This window comes from Eptatretus burgeri, chromosome 7 (assembly GCF_056783735.1).
Source record: "Eptatretus burgeri isolate ZD-2024b chromosome 7, Ebu_testis_v1, whole genome shotgun sequence".
Taxonomy (NCBI): Eukaryota; Metazoa; Chordata; class Myxini; order Myxiniformes; family Myxinidae; genus Eptatretus; species Eptatretus burgeri.
Genome location: NC_140967.1, coordinates 9021544 through 9039845, shown reverse-complemented (window position 1 = coordinate 9039845; position 18302 = coordinate 9021544). Strand labels below are relative to the sequence as shown.

The 18302-nt window shown below is 41.8% G+C and overlaps 1 protein-coding gene across 6 annotated transcripts in view; it reads right to left on the bottom strand.

The window, feature by feature from the left end:
• BAZ1A (bromodomain adjacent to zinc finger domain 1A) overlaps window positions 1-18302 on the bottom strand; it is a 112174-nt gene that overhangs the window by 81613 nt on the left and 12259 nt on the right. For 5 of the 6 annotated variants that reach the window (XM_085887371.1, XM_085887372.1, XM_085887373.1 and 2 more), the window contains exons 2-5: window positions 17625-17903; window positions 10758-10904; window positions 7669-7770; window positions 865-952 (exon numbers count right to left, since the gene is read on the bottom strand). In XM_085887371.1, the coding sequence (XP_085743497.1) occupies window positions 865-952; window positions 7669-7770; window positions 10758-10904; window positions 17625-17903 (616 nt within the window). Of the gene's footprint in view, window positions 1-864; window positions 953-7668; window positions 7771-10757; window positions 10905-17624; window positions 17904-18302 lie in introns of those variants that run through there. The other variant, XM_085887376.1, reaches the window with a different exon arrangement.

Genomic DNA, 18302 nt, shown 5'->3' with positions numbered 1-18302 from the left:
TTCTGGATTTTGGTAGTTTCACCTATAAAGGGGTCTTGTGTATTGTGTACTATGTGCATCCTGCAGTTACTTGGAGTGGGGGGGGGGGGTGGAAGACAGAGACCACCGACCTGTCTGTGATGGTAAAGCAATTGGCCTGTAGACTCAGCTACATCATTGGAGATTCCAATGATCTTGAAGGCTTTGGTTTCCATGGGGTTAAGATGAGCAAGATGTGATGCAGGGGCAGCAGCCAAGACGGAAGAGTACAGAAACTGGCTTTGCAGGCCCACCTAGAAGTGTGGTTTGCCCAAGAAAGATTATGGCTGATTGTGATCCCCAAAATCTTGAGTGAATGAACTTCAAGTGGGTTGTTAAGAAAGTAGATAGGAGGGTTTGTCATATGGTCCTTTCGGAGGGAGAGAGTGAGTGTGAGATTTGTCAGGATTGAAAGACATTACAAGTTATTGACCAGCTTGTGATTGTTTTTAAAGTCTGAAGAGAGGGGAGAGGCTACAGCCTGCCTGTCCGAAGGATGAGGGATGTCACGGCAGAGGGTGGAGTCATCAGCAAAGAGATAAAGAGGATTTTCCAAAGATTCGGAGAGTTCACCGATGAAAATCAGGAATAGGATTGGGGCCCAGAACACTACCTTGGGACACTCCAGCCAAAACAGGGAGTGATGTTTGACAGTTTACTGAAGTGGTGAAGGAAGTTTAGATGAGGAAAAGCTATCTGATGTATGAGAAAAGGGAGATGCTCAGTCACATGGAGGAATTAATTATTTGCCTTTCATTAAGCATTTATCATGCATTTCTCCTATTACCAACACCCTGCCCTCCACCCCGCTCCATTCTACCCAACTCATGTTTGTGGGCAGTTCACCTTGACGCGGTAAGTCCCATGGTAGAGTTCACAATGTCGCTTCATGAAGATGCGGAGCTTCTCTCGTGTAAGAGTGCCTTTTCTGCGACTACCAAAGAAACAATGCACAACATGAGTCAACCACAACCAGACACATGAAAAAAAATGTCATATAAAAATGATACGTCTTTTTTTGACCTATAGTTTATTGAACCAAATATATATATATATATATATATATATATATATATATATATATATATATATATATATATATATATATATATATATATATATATATATATATATATATACATATACATATATGTTTAGATAACATTTAAAATGAGCATCAACGAATAAATTAGTGAAGAGTGGACATCTAAAAGGCAGTCTACACAATTATTATGGATGCAAAATAACAGAACCGACAACCCCAGTGTCTATAATATGTATATGCATGTGGCACCTAAACATGTGCAGATATATACAAGGCCAGCAGGAAACAAGGGGGAATTGGGGGCCATAAAGGAAGAATTAACAGAGAAACAAAGAGAGATGGAATGGGTGTAGGATGAATTACATAATGTAAAAGAGGAGCAAACACAAATAGAAGAAGAGGTGAAGGACATTAAGATTTAGTTTGTTGAATGTCTTGAGACCCGATGCAAGGGTCAGCATAACCTCCTTCAGAGAGAATACGCTCCCTCGAAGCAGACCATGACCAGGTGAGTCCAGTAAGGCTGTGCGAGGTGGAGCGGGCACATGATGCGAAAGAGTACATGACGAGTATTTTTTTTGGGGGGGGTAGAAGCCCAGGGATCTCTTGGGCTAACACAAGCCCCCAGTATGATTGTGTGTGTGTGTGTGTGTGTGTGTGTGTGTGTGTGTGTGTGTGTGTGTGTGTGTGTGTGTGTGTGTGTGTGTGTGTGTGTGTGTGTGTGTGCAGAGCGCTAGTAACATGGCGTGGATGAGTGTGTGAGAAAGTGCGGGGCACGCATGGTACGGTGTGTACGAGTGTGTGGGCGGTCCATGCTTGGCACATTGTCTCTCTTCAGGACTGGTTTCCTATATGTGGCCCCTGATATTGACTCGACCTGGGAATTCGTTCACAGGAACCTGCTCTTCCTTATGCACCCACAGATTCATCCCACCTTGTCTTCAATTCTCATTCCCCCAACCTCCCACCCATGTACACTGAATTCTGAAGGAGGAATTTGCTTTAAACAACTTGCCTTCTCTTCCTGGAAGGTAAATCTGACCAAAGGCAATCTTAGATCATCCAATAAAGCCCACAAGAATTGTGTGTACACTCTCAGGAGAACCAGAAAACAACATCTGCAAAACCTCAAGATTGAACTTTCAAACTTGTCTCCCTTCTCTAAAACATGGTGATGCCTTATTAAGTCTGTCTTTAGAATATGCTCTGCTTCCATCCCTTCCCTCTCTTAAAATGGGACCACATCAGACTTCTCTCGTGAGAAGGCTGAATACCTCAATTCTGTGTGTGTTTGCTTCCAAATATTGCGTCCCCAAATCCTGGCTCTCTGTACCCACAATACCCAGTCACATTCAACTGCTCCTGACTGCGTCTTTTGTATCTGAGAAGGTGGAGCAGTTTGTCAACTCCAGATTCTGATTCTGCAACTGGACCGGACCGCACCGGACATCATCAGCTCACGATTCCTAAAAACCTGCTGTTGCACATCCTCTTCCTGCTCTTTTTACTGTATAATTTGCCCTTGGTCATCTTCCATTTTTTGGAAATCAGCCAATATCACTGCATTATATAAACAAGAGTGTTCATAGAACACCTTACCCCACGCAGTCTTGAGCAACAAGGATCCGCGAGCGGCAAATTTCTTCGGTTGTGATGACATAAAATGTCATAATATTTTGCCTAAGTACTGCTAAACGAAAGGTTTATGAAAGTGCAAAAAAGGTGATTAGTGTTCTACTGTGTTGAAGTGTATATTCAAATGAAACAAGAAAAAGAACAGAGATTGCAAACCCTCGCCAGGACTTGTTTTGTGTGGTGTTTGCATACTGGTGTGTTACGTAATTAATAAGAGACATAATTAGGATTACCACTTTATAACTACTGGCAGTGATGACCGGGTACCAAGACGTCCTGCTTTGATGCAACCCCGTTTTGATTGGACACCTGACCCTGACCCATGACATTTTTTTTAGTATTATTCATTTGAGTTTAGAATGGGATTAAGATTAATTCAATTCAAATCAAATGCAAATCATCAGGAGGAACCTGGATATGATTCACATTTCAGCTGCTACCCCACTACCCTCAAACCCATCCAAGCACAGCCAAGTGAGGTTTATTCAAAATAATAATAATAATAATAAAAAGAACGCAGATCAAAAACATTTCAATAATTCTGGCTGCCAGACCATGTGTCCGATCAACTTGAAATTTAAAACAAGTATTCCCCATCACTACGAGATTGTAATTGTGAAGTTTCATGTTGATCGATTCAGCAGTTGCAGAGAAATATTATTTCATATTCTCTTCAATCCAATATGACTGTCAAAACACGTGATCCATCAATTATTCCTTCACAAATTTTTAAATCTAAAGCTTGGGGGAACATTGGTGTGAAGTTTCCCCTCGATCTGTCCAGCTGCTCTGGAGAAGAAGATTTTAAAAAATGTTTTTAGGTAAATAAAATATCGCTGCCAAACCATGTGACCGATGACATCATATGTGTGAACCTTTTGTTTCTCATGGATAGGCGGTCATACGTGTGAAGTTTCACCTCGATCTGTTCAGCCACTTCAGAGAAGATTTTTGAAGGTTTTTTTATTTTATACAATATTGCTGCCAAATCATATGACCGATGATGTCAATAATTTTTTTTTTTTTCTGTGGACCATTTAATCCCAAGATGACCCTGAAAATCTTTCATACGAATCAGATGTAGCATTCTACATATGCAACTATGACGTCATAACAAAAAAAATCACACTTATTCCCCATGAGTACTTGCTGTGTGCCAAGTTTCAATTTTTCCCTTGGTGCCATTTCAGAGACAGAGGTCCAAAATTTCCCCATTTTTCCAACATGGCTGCCACACCACATGACCTACAACGTCATAATTATCATGAAAACATTCTACATGAGTAGTCGCACCAATGGTGAAAATTGTCTCAATCCGACAAGCGTTTGCGGAGAAAAACACGAGTTATATGCGGTCAAACAAACAAACGGACCCAAATGCAATAAACACCCTCTCCTTCAGTGAGGGTAATGAAATTAAGATTTTAAGGGTTGTGGAAAACCATTGATGCAGTGTCTTTTACACCACCTTATTTAACATGTTATATTAGTTCTCCATGTCCTTTATTACGTCCATAAAACAGGAGGTTTTGTGTTTGGAATAATCTTCAATTTAGTATGACTGCCAGACATGCAAATAGATTAAAAATAAAATAAAAATCTCACTACTCTCTGCACACGGAATCGGTTTTTGCTTCGCACGTGCGGTGTTTAAAAAAAAAAGAAAAACAAGTTAATAAACGGATTCCCCTCAAATACAGACCTATAAGGTTACTTCCATCCAATCAGCAAGGTCATGGAATCAATCATCGTTGTTGACACAAAATAATTCCTCTTCCCCAACAACCTCATCTCAGATCATCAATTTGGATTCAGACCAGGACACTATCTTGGACAATGGATGTTGCTTTAACTCAACCAACCATGAAAGGAGGCCCTCAAGGTCAGACATGAGATCAGGGCTGTCTCTCTGGACATATCTTACGCTTTTGATACAGTCTGGCATCGCACCGTCCCTCCAAACACTCCAAACTCTGTGTGTGGCATCCATGGTAAACTCCACTCTTGGATTACAGACTTCCTCTTCTCTTGAAGACAACATGTGGCTCTCAACGCAGTTGACATGAGAGAGAGAGAGAGACAGAGACAGAGAGACAGAGACAGAGACAGAGAGACAGAGACAGAGACAGAGACAGAGACAGAGACAGAGAGACAGAGACAGAGACAGAGAGACAGAGACAGAGACAGAGAGACAGAGACAGAGACAGAGAGACAGAGACAGAGAGACAGAGACAGAGAGACAGAGACAGAGAGACAGAGACAGAGAGACAGAGACAGAGAGACAGAGACAGAGAGACAGAGACAGAGAGACAGAGACAGAGAGACAGAGACAGAGAGACAGAGAGACAGAGACAGAGAGACAGAGACAGAGAGACAGAGAGACAGAGAGACAGAGAGACAGAGAGACAGAGAGACAGAGAGACAGAGAGACAGAGAGACAGAGAGACAGAGAGACAGAGAGACAGAGAGACAGAGACAGAGACAGAGACAGAGACAGAGACAGAGACAGAGACAGAGACAGAGACAGAGACAGAGACAGAGACAGAGACAGAGACAGAGAGAGAGACAGAGAGACAGAGAGACAGAGAGACAGAGAGACAGAGAGACAGAGAGACAGAGAGACAGAGAGACAGAGAGACAGAGAGACAGAGAGACAGAGAGACAGAGAGACAGAGAGACAGAGAGAGAGAGAGAGAGAGAGAGAGAGAGAGAGAGAGAGAGAGAGAGAGAGAGAGAGAGAGAGAGAGAGAGAGAGAGAGAGAGAGATAAGGATGGAAAGACGTGTTGTAAGTGTTTTACCATGCTTGATCTTCATCAATGATCTCTCTGACTCTGAAAGCTACTCTCAATCTCTTTGCTGATCTCTGTCGCGACTCCCATCTCTGTCGTGACATCCCTCATCCTTCAGGTAGTCAGGCAGCAGTCTCTTCCCTCTCTTCAGACCTTGACAAAAGCACACGATGCTCAAACACTTGGAATAGGTCTTTCAATCTTGACATTCATCTTCATATATCTCGATCTTTCTCTGAAAGGACCGTATGCAAACCCTCCCATCTACTTTCTCAAAAATCCTCTCAAAGAAGTTAAATCACTCAAATTCTTGGGTCCCACTAGCAACCAAACAATATTTCAAAGTTGGTCTTCAAAACCAGGCACAGAGTGGGATTCCTTAGTCATGCAAAGTCCTTCCTTGGAAAACCTGAACTCCATTGCACCTAGAAGGCCTTCATCAGCAGCTTGGTAGAGTACTGCTCTCCTCTCTGGGCTGGTGCCCCTGCCTCACACCTTACTCTGCTTGACACCATGGAAACAAAGGCCTTTAAGATTATTGGATTCTCCTGCGATGAAGCCGAGTATATGGGCAAATCACTTTGCTGTTGTTGACAGGTTGGTGGTCTCTTTGACCTCTTCTGGTCTTGCACCTTCTGCCCTCTCTGTGCTTTGTCCACCCTGAGGTTTCTGCAGGGCTCACAATACGGTCCACCAACACCACTTTCTAGTGAAACTACCAAAATCCAGAATCGCTACTCATTTCCAATCATTTGCTGTTTTTTTTTTCTCACCTGTGGAACCACCTTACACACACTCTTCAATCTTATTCTTCCCTCAAGCCCTTCAAGACACCTGTTCACCACCATCTCAGATCATGCCCTATGCAAAAACAATGCGAAACCACACCCACCCCATACTCCCCAAATTTTTCTTCTTTATCCATCTTGTTCACCCCTTACATTATCCCACACCACTCATTGTTACCGGCATCACTTGTTGTCAGTCTCCATCGGCCATGCTGTTGGTGTTTCTCTCTGCCCTTTCCACTGTTCGTTTTCTTATGATGTACCCTGATCCGTGGTATCCTAGCTCTTCCATGAGCCTTGACTCTGCATACAAAAAAAAAAAGAGGAAAACTAGAAGTGCACTCTTCAAAGTTGTGACATCGCCAGATATGGCTCCACCCACATTATTACATCACAAAGCTGCCAAAGCATGTGACCTATGATTCCAGAGGTGGACAACTTTTTGTTACTCGTGGCTAGGCGATCATACCTGTAAAGTGTCACCTCGATCTGTTCATCCATTTCAGAGAAGAAGAATTTTGAAGACTTTTATGTTAAAAAAAAAACTTTCTATATTGCTGCTGAACCACATCACATCAACCCAACCCCCAATCAACCCCCACTCCCCAAACAATTTAGCCCGAGATGACCCTCAAAATTTTTCATTCTGATCGGATAAAGCATTCGACGGATGCAATGGAGATGTCATAACGAAGCCACCCACCTATGACATCATGAAAAAAAAGAAAAATCACTTATTTCCCATGGGGAGTACTTCACACATGCCAAGTTTGAATTTTTCCATGGAGCAATTTCGGAGATAGAGAGGTCCAAAATTTTCTCTTTTTTTCAACATGGCTGCCACACCACATGACCTATGACGTCATAATTATCATTAAAATATTCTACACGAGTAGTCGCAACCTATGGTGAAAATTTTGGATCAATGGGATAAGCGGTTGCAGAGAAAGCATAGAAAATTAGCATGGACGGACGGACCGGACGTGCGTACAACCTGGAAATGCAATGCCTCCAGCGACTTCGGCAGTGGAGGCATAAAAAAACAGAAAGACTGGATATATTCAGAGTTTATATCTTTCTATGCAACATTTGTGTTAGCACACACTGAAGCAAATTATAAATGTGTTTTTGCCAACGTTTACACAAGTTAAATAAAAAGGCGAAGAGGAGTTTGATGTCACGTAACGGCAAATAAGCCAAGCCTCCTGTTTCTTCTTTCCAAATTTGCATTCATTTCAACATTTGATCAATTGTTCCGCAAAGTGGAAAGCTGGCAACTTGCCAAACATGTGTCCATCAAAACCGATTCAACCAACGTTGCACTCAAATATAAAGAAAGTTGCAAAGTCAAAAGGGACAGCAAGCTAAGCAAAGCAAGATTCATGAACATACCAGATGTGATCCACTCCCACGACTGTCGCATCCAAACCCTCGATACCCAGAGGCTGCACACGGTAGTAGCATTGGTCTGGACTTGAGTTCGGCCTCTGCAAACTACGCACACCCAGCAAAAGGAAGATTGCCAGTCAAACATTTACAATCCACTTTCAGACAAATGCAGTGCTGTGAAAACATCTAGAAAATGGCTCTCATGTCCAACTTCAGAAAAAAAAAACCTTACTGGACAAAACATAAAGAACATTGGCTTATATAACAGGCACAATAAGTCTTTGTGAATTACTAAATATATACAACACAAAGGCTTTTTTCAGAGCTCAATGGAGTACTGCTTTCATCTATGGGCTAGTGCCACAGCATCGCATAGATCTCTCGAGATTCTGCGTAATTTAAAGCTTTAAACATCGTTGCCATCTCTTATGATGAGGCTGAAGCACAAAGCCTGTTGCTCCAACATAGCAGACGAGTCAGTCACCTCATCTCCTCCGTTCTAGGTCCCTCTGCTCTTCCTCAGCCCTTTCACCCTCAGCAAATCCTCCAGGATGCATGCATTCTTCAGATAACCTGCTTCTGGTTAAACTCCAAAAATCCAGCTTTGTGGCCTCTCGGTAATCCACCACCTCCTTTCTGGTCTTGCACCCTTTTACTCTTCTTGGCTTTGTTCCTCCCAGGTTTCTGCAGGGTGTGCATGGTCTGCCAGTCACCCTCATACTCATGATCTCTTCCACCCCAAATGACACCGCTCCCAAGCATTCCCCTTTTCCAGCTTATTGCGATTTCTTCCCCCTTCTCCTTCATCTATCTTGGTTTGTTGGTTGTCGGTTGCTTTGTTCCTTTTCTGTTTCATCCCCACTTTCTCCTTCTTCTTCTTCTTGCTGTGTTTCCTTCAGCTTATTCACTCCCCATGTGGACTGCTTCCACTCCCCTGGACGTCACTTATACTCTGCTGTTGGTGTTTCCCCGTTTCCACGAACCTCGATCATGTGGACAAAATAATCCGGGCTTAATGCTCACGTCAACTCTTTCGTCGTCCCACCCCAACATGTGGAATTGCCTTTCGGTGACCAATCAATTTCCCTCTTTGCTCCAGGCCTCCAAACAAGCTGCGCACCACCATAATCAACCGACATCATGATCAGTGATCTTTTAGACTCCCATTAACCCCGCCTAAGTGAACTCTCTTATTTACAGACAACTAAGCATTCTCTCTCATTCCTGTTTTCCATCCCTCGTGCTTGTTTTATAAATCTTTGGTTCCACTGAACCCACTATCAGTTTGTCACCTTTTTACCGCTCATCAACTTTCTCTTCCATGAACCTAGATTTTACATATGTAAAGGAATTCTTAAAAGAAAAGTACAATGTATGTTCTAAGAATGGTGTGAACAAAGCATTTTCATGACAGATAATTAATAGATGAGAACAGATTATTTATACTATTTAAACCATTATTTTCCTCCTTCCAGTTTCTTGAAAGACAAACTTTTTGACTCAAAAAAAGGGGAAGATCGCCCAAAACCCACATCAATTCCCAAGACTAGTGAGGTCAAAGGGTATAAAAGCCAGTGTTGCAGGTAAAGGTCAAAGGTATCAAGGCAAATGCATCAAGGTGCAAGGCCACTGGTGTAATCATTACATCAAGGTGTAATGGGAAAAGTAGGACCACTGGACCTGTCGCATATCTGGACCCTGGCCTAATGTTGTAATTCCAAATTTGGTGGGTCTGGAGAGGAATATTTTCGAAGGAATTCACGAGATTTTCCCAAAAACTTGCTGTCCGCCATTTTGACACACTTCCGGTCAAGTGATCAATCGGCATGACCTCCACAATTTAACATCCCTACCCTGACCTAATGTCGTAACCCAAATGTGGCAGCATTCCGACTCGTGGGTCTGGAGAAGAGGATTTTAGAAAAATGTTTTTTTTTACCAAGTCAACCATTTTGACAAACTTAAAATCACGTGACTGGAACGAGTTTTGCTATCCCTGTAACCAGTCAGGAGCGGAACGTTGCTACCAAATTTCAGCCAGATCAGCCCAGCGGTTTGGCCAGAGAAGTCGAAATATAATAGGAGACGGGCGGACGGTGCACGGTGACAATACCTTATCTGGCATTCCAACTCCAGATAAGCTAAAAATCACATTTATACACGATTATCTGGTTTTACAAGCATCCGGATAAAACGGGGAAAAAGGGAAACCAGTAACTCCAATGATCGCTTGCACTGAAAAAATAAAAATACATGTACGTAAAATATTTGTACGTTACATTTCAGAGGAGTCCCGTAAAGGTTCATCTGCATCAAAATAGGGCCTTGTTAACAATCCCATATTTCACAGACTTATGTTTCCTCAAAATGTCAATAATCATCAACTCAAATTCAATCTGTTATATATTGCGAGTCAGCGTTCTTTCGAGAGAAAAATGTCAATGTAGAGCGTTGTCATCCTGGCCCTCAGTGAGTGGTTCTCCGGAAGGCCCCTTATTAGCTCACCTGGACTTTAGTCCAGTGAGCTTATGCGATCGAGTAGTGTCCATAAGGTGAGTCAGTGAGTAAACACTTCAGTCATTATCGCTTGAACCAAACACACGATTTTGATGAAACTTGAGCACAAGCTTCATCACCCATGATGTACCAAAGTTTGTTCGCGGCATTAACCCCCCCCCCCCCCCGAAGAAAGATCAGGGTAGAAGGGTGTCTGTCTGTGGGTGGGGAGGAGGGGGGGTTTGAGTGACTGCTGCTCCTGAGGCAGGTGAGCTTTTGGACAAGCGGTCCGATTTTTATACCACTGACGGCTCGTTTTACGTCCTCATCGGAAGGGCAGCTTCTTCCGAGGTCGAATGAACGTTGCATGCACTGCACAATGACGAAGTTTCTCCATTTTTATTTCCCAAACATGACCCGATCAGAAACTGAACCTATACTCGATAGCTGAGTGGTGAGCATACCATCACAACTGGGTTATCCCCATTATTTGAGGAATCCTCTCACCTCTGTACCTGCAATAATACTTGTTTGATGGAAACCCAAAAATACAAAACCATCTCAGAAATCCAATGTCTTGATGATCATATACATACCTGTCAGACCCACTGCCAGTTGGCAAAGCCTTCTCCTCATCATCATACTCTTCCTCATCGCTAACCCCGTCTCCATCAACCATGTGACCATTGGCAGCACCATTGTGTGTCAGAGCAGACAACACCTCCAACACAAGTGACGTTTGTCTACATGTGGAAGTAACATTTACACAGGTGTGGAAGGTGAACACCAATACATACATCATATATGCAATCAGACTTTATGGAACGTTCAATCAATGCAGACAATTGGAGTTATTGTTGGTGTTCTAACCAATGGTATGGACTGGTTTACAAAGCCTCTAAAAGGAGAACACTCAGATCACAAAACATGGCAGTTCCATCTCATTCATTTGAGCCAAACTGGGGAAGTCATAACATTATCGATCCGATACAAATAGAAGCTGACGTTGAGCACCTGCGTGAGGAGGCGGTGGATGGTTAAAAACACAACACCTTGTGTACTCACGCTCAATTTCAAAGTGACCAACTTTATATTTTCTCAACTTGTAATGTATAAATCTGTGTCTGGGTTCCTTAGATATTCAATTTGAATCTTAATCTTTCAAACCTGATGTCCTTATGCCTCTACTCTACTGATGATGTGAACATCTAGCTCAAGGTTTATGTACGTGTGAGGCAATAATCAATTCAACTGAGAGTGAGAGACAACAGAAAATTTTATTTACCTTCATGGAAACTTTTCTCCTCAAGAACAAAGTTAGACGTGAAAGGTTCTGTTGTATTTGATTAAATACAAATCGTGTAGGCTCAGCCAAACCATCGTCGACCAAACCATTCAAATTTTCTTAAACAACAAAAGTAATAATGAGAGAGCTCATAGAACACGTTAGCCCATGCAGTGTTCAAGTGTATACTTCAATTTAAACAAAATATGATTTTAAAGATCGTTAAAAAATAAAATTCCAGAAGTTTAGTGCTGTTGAAGCAGTCTGATGCACCACCCAAAAGAACATACCCAAGCACCTGTACTGCTAAACAAATGGGTTTTGGAACCGATAATGCAGTGTTCTACCTATATAAAACGGTGTATTGGTCTGTCCTTCATGAGGAAGATTTAAGAAGGTTTCAAAGGCCAATCTTTTAACAGGAATGTGTGTTCACTACGGTCTATTTTTCAGGATAAAATATATATATATATATATATATATATATATATATATATATATATATATATATATATATATATATATATATATATAAAAACTCGCTAAACATTTTCCATAAAAGAGTAATTACATCTCTTCTATTGGAAATGTAGACAGTGACTTGCAACCAGGCCTCATGGGTGGTGTACAGAAGCGTTTAAAAAATAATAAATAGAAGGTACGCAGGTGAAATTCACTGCACACGATGTGCAACATGCGCAGAGTAAAGTGAATGTTCATTTACATCCGTCGGTTGTCTAATAAATAAATGAATAAAGAAGATATAACCACACCTGACACTAGGCCGAGGCTTCAGACTTTAGCATGCTCATGAGGCTGCATCATTGAAATGAAACGTCCCAGAAGATAAATATACAAGTTGAGGTACATTTAAAGTACACCACCCCTATGCCAAATAAATAAATAAATAAATAAATCCTCCAGCAAGTGGCAGTGCCACTGTGCAGCGCATGGAGATGGAAATGGGAGGGAGCGATGTACTTCAGAGGCAAATATGGACAAATGATACTCGCCTTGCAGCACATGGAGACAGATTTTGAGCGAGTGGTGTGTAATAATTGATCGATTCAGTGATTAATTGCATAATTAAAATAAATAATCGTCGTAAAATTAAAGTAATTCATTGAAAAATGAATAAATCGATGAATTGATTAATCAATAAATCAAAAACGCCCTTTATACCGAAATCACTTGGACACCGTCATGTCCAAATATCAGCTTCCGAGCTCAAAGGGTGCCTGAGATATTGCCCAGATGAGAAAGAAAATAAAGTAATTAATAAATCAATAACAAGTAATCAATCAATCGATTGATCAAAAAACAAATAAACCAATGTCACCCGCAGGGTGACCCGTATCTTGCCAAAAGGTGACCACGTGTGACTTCTTTAAGGTCACACTGAGGTGAACAGAGCTGCTATCCACCAGGAGCGACTCCTTGAGGAATATCTGCCTACGAGAGATTCCGATGAGAATCGTTCTACAGAGTAACCATGAAAAATATGCGTTTGCCTCATCACGTCACCAAATGACGTCATAATGTCTCAAGCTTGACATATCTAGAAAGCACTCATCGAGGTGTTCAATTTGAGGTACTACACGATATGGTTCCTAAAACTTGAAAATTTGACCTTGGGGTCAAATATGTTTGACCTGAGGTGCTAATCATGAAGGTCAAGGCCAATCACAACCAAAAATTAATCAACTGAGCGCCAGACCATGAACTATATTCCCATGAAGTTTAAAGACGATCAAATCAAAATTACTCAAAAAATAAGGGTTTCGTCGACACCCCTGATTTGCGACAAAGTGACCTTGACCTTTGACCTTCAAAATTTTATGCGCTGAAAAGGACCTCTATAGGCCTCTGATATGCGAAGTTACAAAAATTTTCAATGATAACTGTGCTCTGCAGAGTGATTTATACGTGATTACAGACCAATTAAAAAAAATATATATATATGAAGGTCAAGGCCAATCGCCACCAAAAATTAATCAGCTGAGCGCCAGACCATGAATTATATTCCCATGAAGTTTGAAGACGATCCGATCAAAAATACTCAAAAAATAAGGGTTTCGTCGACGCCCCTGATTTGCGACAAAGTGACCTTGACCTTTACCTTCAAAATTTTGTGCACTGAAAGGGACCTCTATAGGCCTCTGATAAGCGAAGTTACAAAAATTTCCAATGATAACTGTGCTCTGCAGAATTTTTTATACGTGATTACAGACAAACAAAAAAAAACAAAAAAAAACAACAAAAAAAAACAAAAAAAAAAAACCACAAACTGACTAACATATCTTGCAAAAACTTCGTTTTGGCAAGATAATAAGGGTTTCGTCGACTCCCCTGATTTGCGACAAAGTGACCTTGACCTTTGACCTTGACCTTCAAAATTTCGTGCGTTGAAAGGGACCTCCATAGGCCTCTGATATGCAAAGTTACAAAAATTTCCAATGATAACTGTGCTCTGCAGAATTTTTTATACGTGATTAGAGACAAACAAAAAAAATAACATTTTCATGAAAAATCCGTTTTTTCGTCATGACGTCATAGCGTCAAACTTTTGACAGATCTGTAAAGCACTTATCAAGCGCTTTCATATGAGGTATTACTCGATATGGTATCTAAGATTTCAAAATTTGACCTTGGGGTCAAATATGTTTGACCTGAGGCGCTAACCATGAAGGTCAAGGCCAATCGCCACCAAAAATTAATCAGCTGAGCGCCAGACCATGAACTATATTCCCATGAAGTTTGAAGACGATCCGATCAAAATTACTCAAAAAATAAGGGTTTCGTCGACTCCCCTGATTTGCGACAGTGACCTTGACCTTTGACCTTGACCTTCAAAATTTTGTGCGCTGAAAGGGACCTCTATAGGCCTCTGATATGCGAAGTTACAAAAATTTCCAATGATAACTGTGCTCTGCAGAATTTTTTATACGTGATTACAGACAAACAAACAAACAAACAAAAAAATAAAAACAATGTCACCCGCAGGGTGACCCGTATCTTGCCAAAAGGTGACCACGTGTGACTTCTTTAAGGTCACACTGAGGTTAACAGAGCTGCTATCCACCAGGAGCGACTCCTTGAGGAATATCTGCCAACGAGAGATTCCGATGAGAATCGTTCTACAGAGTAACCATGAAAAATATGCTTTTGCCTCATAACGTCACCAAATGACGTCATAATGTCTCAAGCTTGACATATCTAGAAAGCACTCATCGAGGTGTTCAATTTGAGGTACTACACGATATGGTTCCTAAAACTTGAAAATTTGACCTTAGGGTCAAATATGTTTGACCTCAGGTGCTAACCATGAAGGTCAAGGCCAATCGCCACCAAAAATTAATCAGCTGAGCGGCAGACCATGAACTATATTCCCATGAAGTTTGAAGACGATCCGATCAAAATTACTCAAAAAATAAGGGTTTCGTCGACTCTCCTGATTTGCGACAAAGTGACCTTGACCTTTGACCTTGACCTTCAAAATTTTGTGCACTGAAAGGGACCTCTATAGGCCTCTGATATGCGAAGGTACAAAAATTTCCAATGATAACTGTGCTCTGCAGAATTTTTTATACGTGATTACAGACAAAAAAAAAAATAAAAATAAAAAAACACAAGCTGACTAACATATCTTGCAAAAACTTCGTTTTGGCAAGATAAAATACCATTTTTGCCAAATCACATCTTCACTTTTGTTCCGAAATTTCAGCTTCCCAGCTCAAAGGATGGCCGAGATATCGCCCGGACAAACAAACAAGAGAACGGAGTGAAAACAGAGTGCTCCCTTCCTTCGGCGCCCGGCACATGCACAATGAGGATGAATTTTTTTTTTCTGTGTACAATGTTGAAGCTCGCATAACAGCAAACACACCGAACATATAACAAGGGGAGCAGAAGACAAGAGCGATGAGAGAGGGAAGCACAAAACAGTGGGGAACAGAGACATTAGGAGATCTGTGGAAGGGAGAGGGACGGGGCGAGAACACGGGGTAAACAAGATGGACACTACAGGGACTTTCAGGAAGGAAATCAAGGGATTTGAAGGAAGTGGGTTCGGGGTGGATTAATGGAGGGGTAGAAAAGATCGAGGTTTTGGATGGGGGAAGATATGAGATGGTGGTGAACAGCTGTTTTGAAGATCTGGAGAGAAGAGTGGGATTGAAGAGTATGTGGGAGTTTGTTCCAGAGGTGGGAAGAAAGAGGAATGGAAGAGTGAAGGTAAGCAGTGATTCTTGATTTTGGCAGTTTCACCAGAAAGGGTTTTTGGTGAACCTTGCGTGCCCTACGGAAATATAGGAGGGACAGAGCACAGACAGAGCAAGGGGGAGGGGGAGGGAGATGGAGGGGCAAGGCTGGAGAGGAGACTGCAAAAGACGGAAAGACCTCCCGGTCTTCAAAACAGTTGTTCACCACCATCTCTTAGCTTCTCCAATTCAAAACCATGATCTTTTCTACCCACATTCATTCATGCCAAACCCACATCCTTCAAATTCCCTTCTTTCCTTCCTGAAACTCCCTGTCATGTCCATCTTGTTTACCCTGTGTTCCCCACCCCATCCCATCCCTCTCCCTTCCACAGATCTCCCAATGTCTCTGTTCCCCACTGTTTTGTGCTTCCTTGTCCAGCCCCTTTCGCTGCACATTCTGTGTTAGCTCTTATACGAGCCTTGATATTGTATTCAACAAAAAAAACAAAGGGGGCGTGGGAGTAGGAAGAGGACAGTGGGGAAGGTGGGGCAAATAAATATTTTTGTGCCATGGTTAGTAATCCCCGTCTGCATTAGGGAGTCAGTAAACTGCTTGCATAGGTGAAAGCGTAAGTGTCAACATGTATATAAAATTTGGTGGAGATCAACCCAGCCCTGGATTTAAAAAAAAAAAGAAAAGATTTTCAGACAGACAGACAGACAGACACACACTCTTGCCTTATTTTGGAGAACAGCATTCGGTAGAGGGCATATCTCTGCAAGGCTAAACGGTTTACATTTTGTGTCCTACTGATAGTTCCGTATCCAGATCGAGCCTGAACCAAAATCAAATTGGCCTGTTATCGTCAACTTACCAACTCATTTGTCAGAACTCGGCCAACTTTTTGAAATATCATTCTATATATCATTTTTGGCCCAATCTCTCAATGGTGAAAAATCAGTTAATACATTTTTTTTTTTAAAAAAATAATGTATCTAGATTTCCGGATTTGCATTATCACCAAAATCGAATCAATTCGTCCTCATCACACGCAACCTATCCAACAAGTTTTGTCCAAACCCATCTATATCCTTTTGAGATATCGTGCTATATAATTGGTTTTCGCCATTTCACTCAATGATGAAGAATCACTTAAAAAAAACTTTTAAAAACTGTAGTATTCGGACCTTCACCAAAATCAAATCATTTTGTCCTTGTCACACATCCAACTTGTCTGCCAAATTTCATCCAAATCTATCCCAAACTTTTTGAGATATCCTGAGTTAAAAAAACAACAAAAAAAGATACTGCTCTTGCCCCTTCTTGTCATAATGTGGTTATAACTTCCAGGTTTGGTAAATTTCTGCCCAGCCGTTTAGGAGATAGCATAACGTACGGACAGACGGAAGGAGCCGATTACAGTATCCCTCCAGGTTTCTGAGTGTGGGGATAGATTACAACCCCACATAGGGGTTGATCGGACAGCTGAGAGTCGGCAAACTCCTCTTTGAGCTGCAACGCATTACATTCTGGATTTGACTACCGACGCGACTTTAAAATGTCAGCCCGGTGCTTTGTCGGCAGGCCGTCGGATCAATTGTTATGCAATCCTTCAGCCGGAATGCTATACTGGCTTGTTCCATCTGTGAACTTACACGAGTGGACATAAAATTAAATAAGATTGCTCATTGGGTGCAGGCAACTTTTCCAAATTCCAAATCCCTGCACCGAACGCACAGAGACACTGCATCGAAAGCAAAGCTGCAATGCAATCGTCATGTGACCAGGAGACAAAATTCACAACCAACAATTCTGGTTAAATATGCAATCCCTAAAAAATATTTATAAATCAAAAAACAAAAATAAATCAAAAAATAAACCAAAACACAAGGATGCACCGAAGTCGGTTTTACCGACACACTACATTGTACAAATAGGCCGTGTAATACAACGACATCCGATGCAAGAGACTTACCTGCTCTTGCCTGGAAGGTTCGCTTCGACCTGCTCTCCGACAAAGAAACGTTGCCGAACAAAACCATGCACATCCTCACAGACGTCTTGCATGCGCGTGCGTCGTGTCAGTGAGGCAAGTGCAAGTAATGGAGGATGCAGAGCGACAGGCAGCGAGTTGAGCACCCCGAGCGCACGTTCCTCAGAATCTAGGGCCTCCTGGAATGTAAGTTCTGAACGACCGGTCACCTGGCAACTCCACACAAGGCTGTTGCACAGGATGGTGCGCTCGAAGAATTTACTGTTGGAATGAAGGAGAAATGAGGGTTACAAAAATAAACGAGAACGGCACTCGGTAGAGCGCATGCCTCCGCAAGGCTGAACAGTTTACCTTTCGTATCCCACTGATAGGCCGGATCTGGATCTGGACCTTAACCAAAATGGAATCGGCTTGTTCTCATCACCCAACTAAACCACAACTTTTTGAAATACCATGCCACATATCATTTTGATCCCATCTCTCAATGGTGAAGAATCACAAACAAAATTCTCGTGTCGGATCCGATCTTCACCAAAATCGAATCAATTCTTCATTTTTCACAACCAACGTGTCCACCAAATTTCATCCGAATCCGTCCACAACTTTGAAATATCATGCCACATACATAATTTCTGGTCTCAACTCTCAATGGTGATGAAT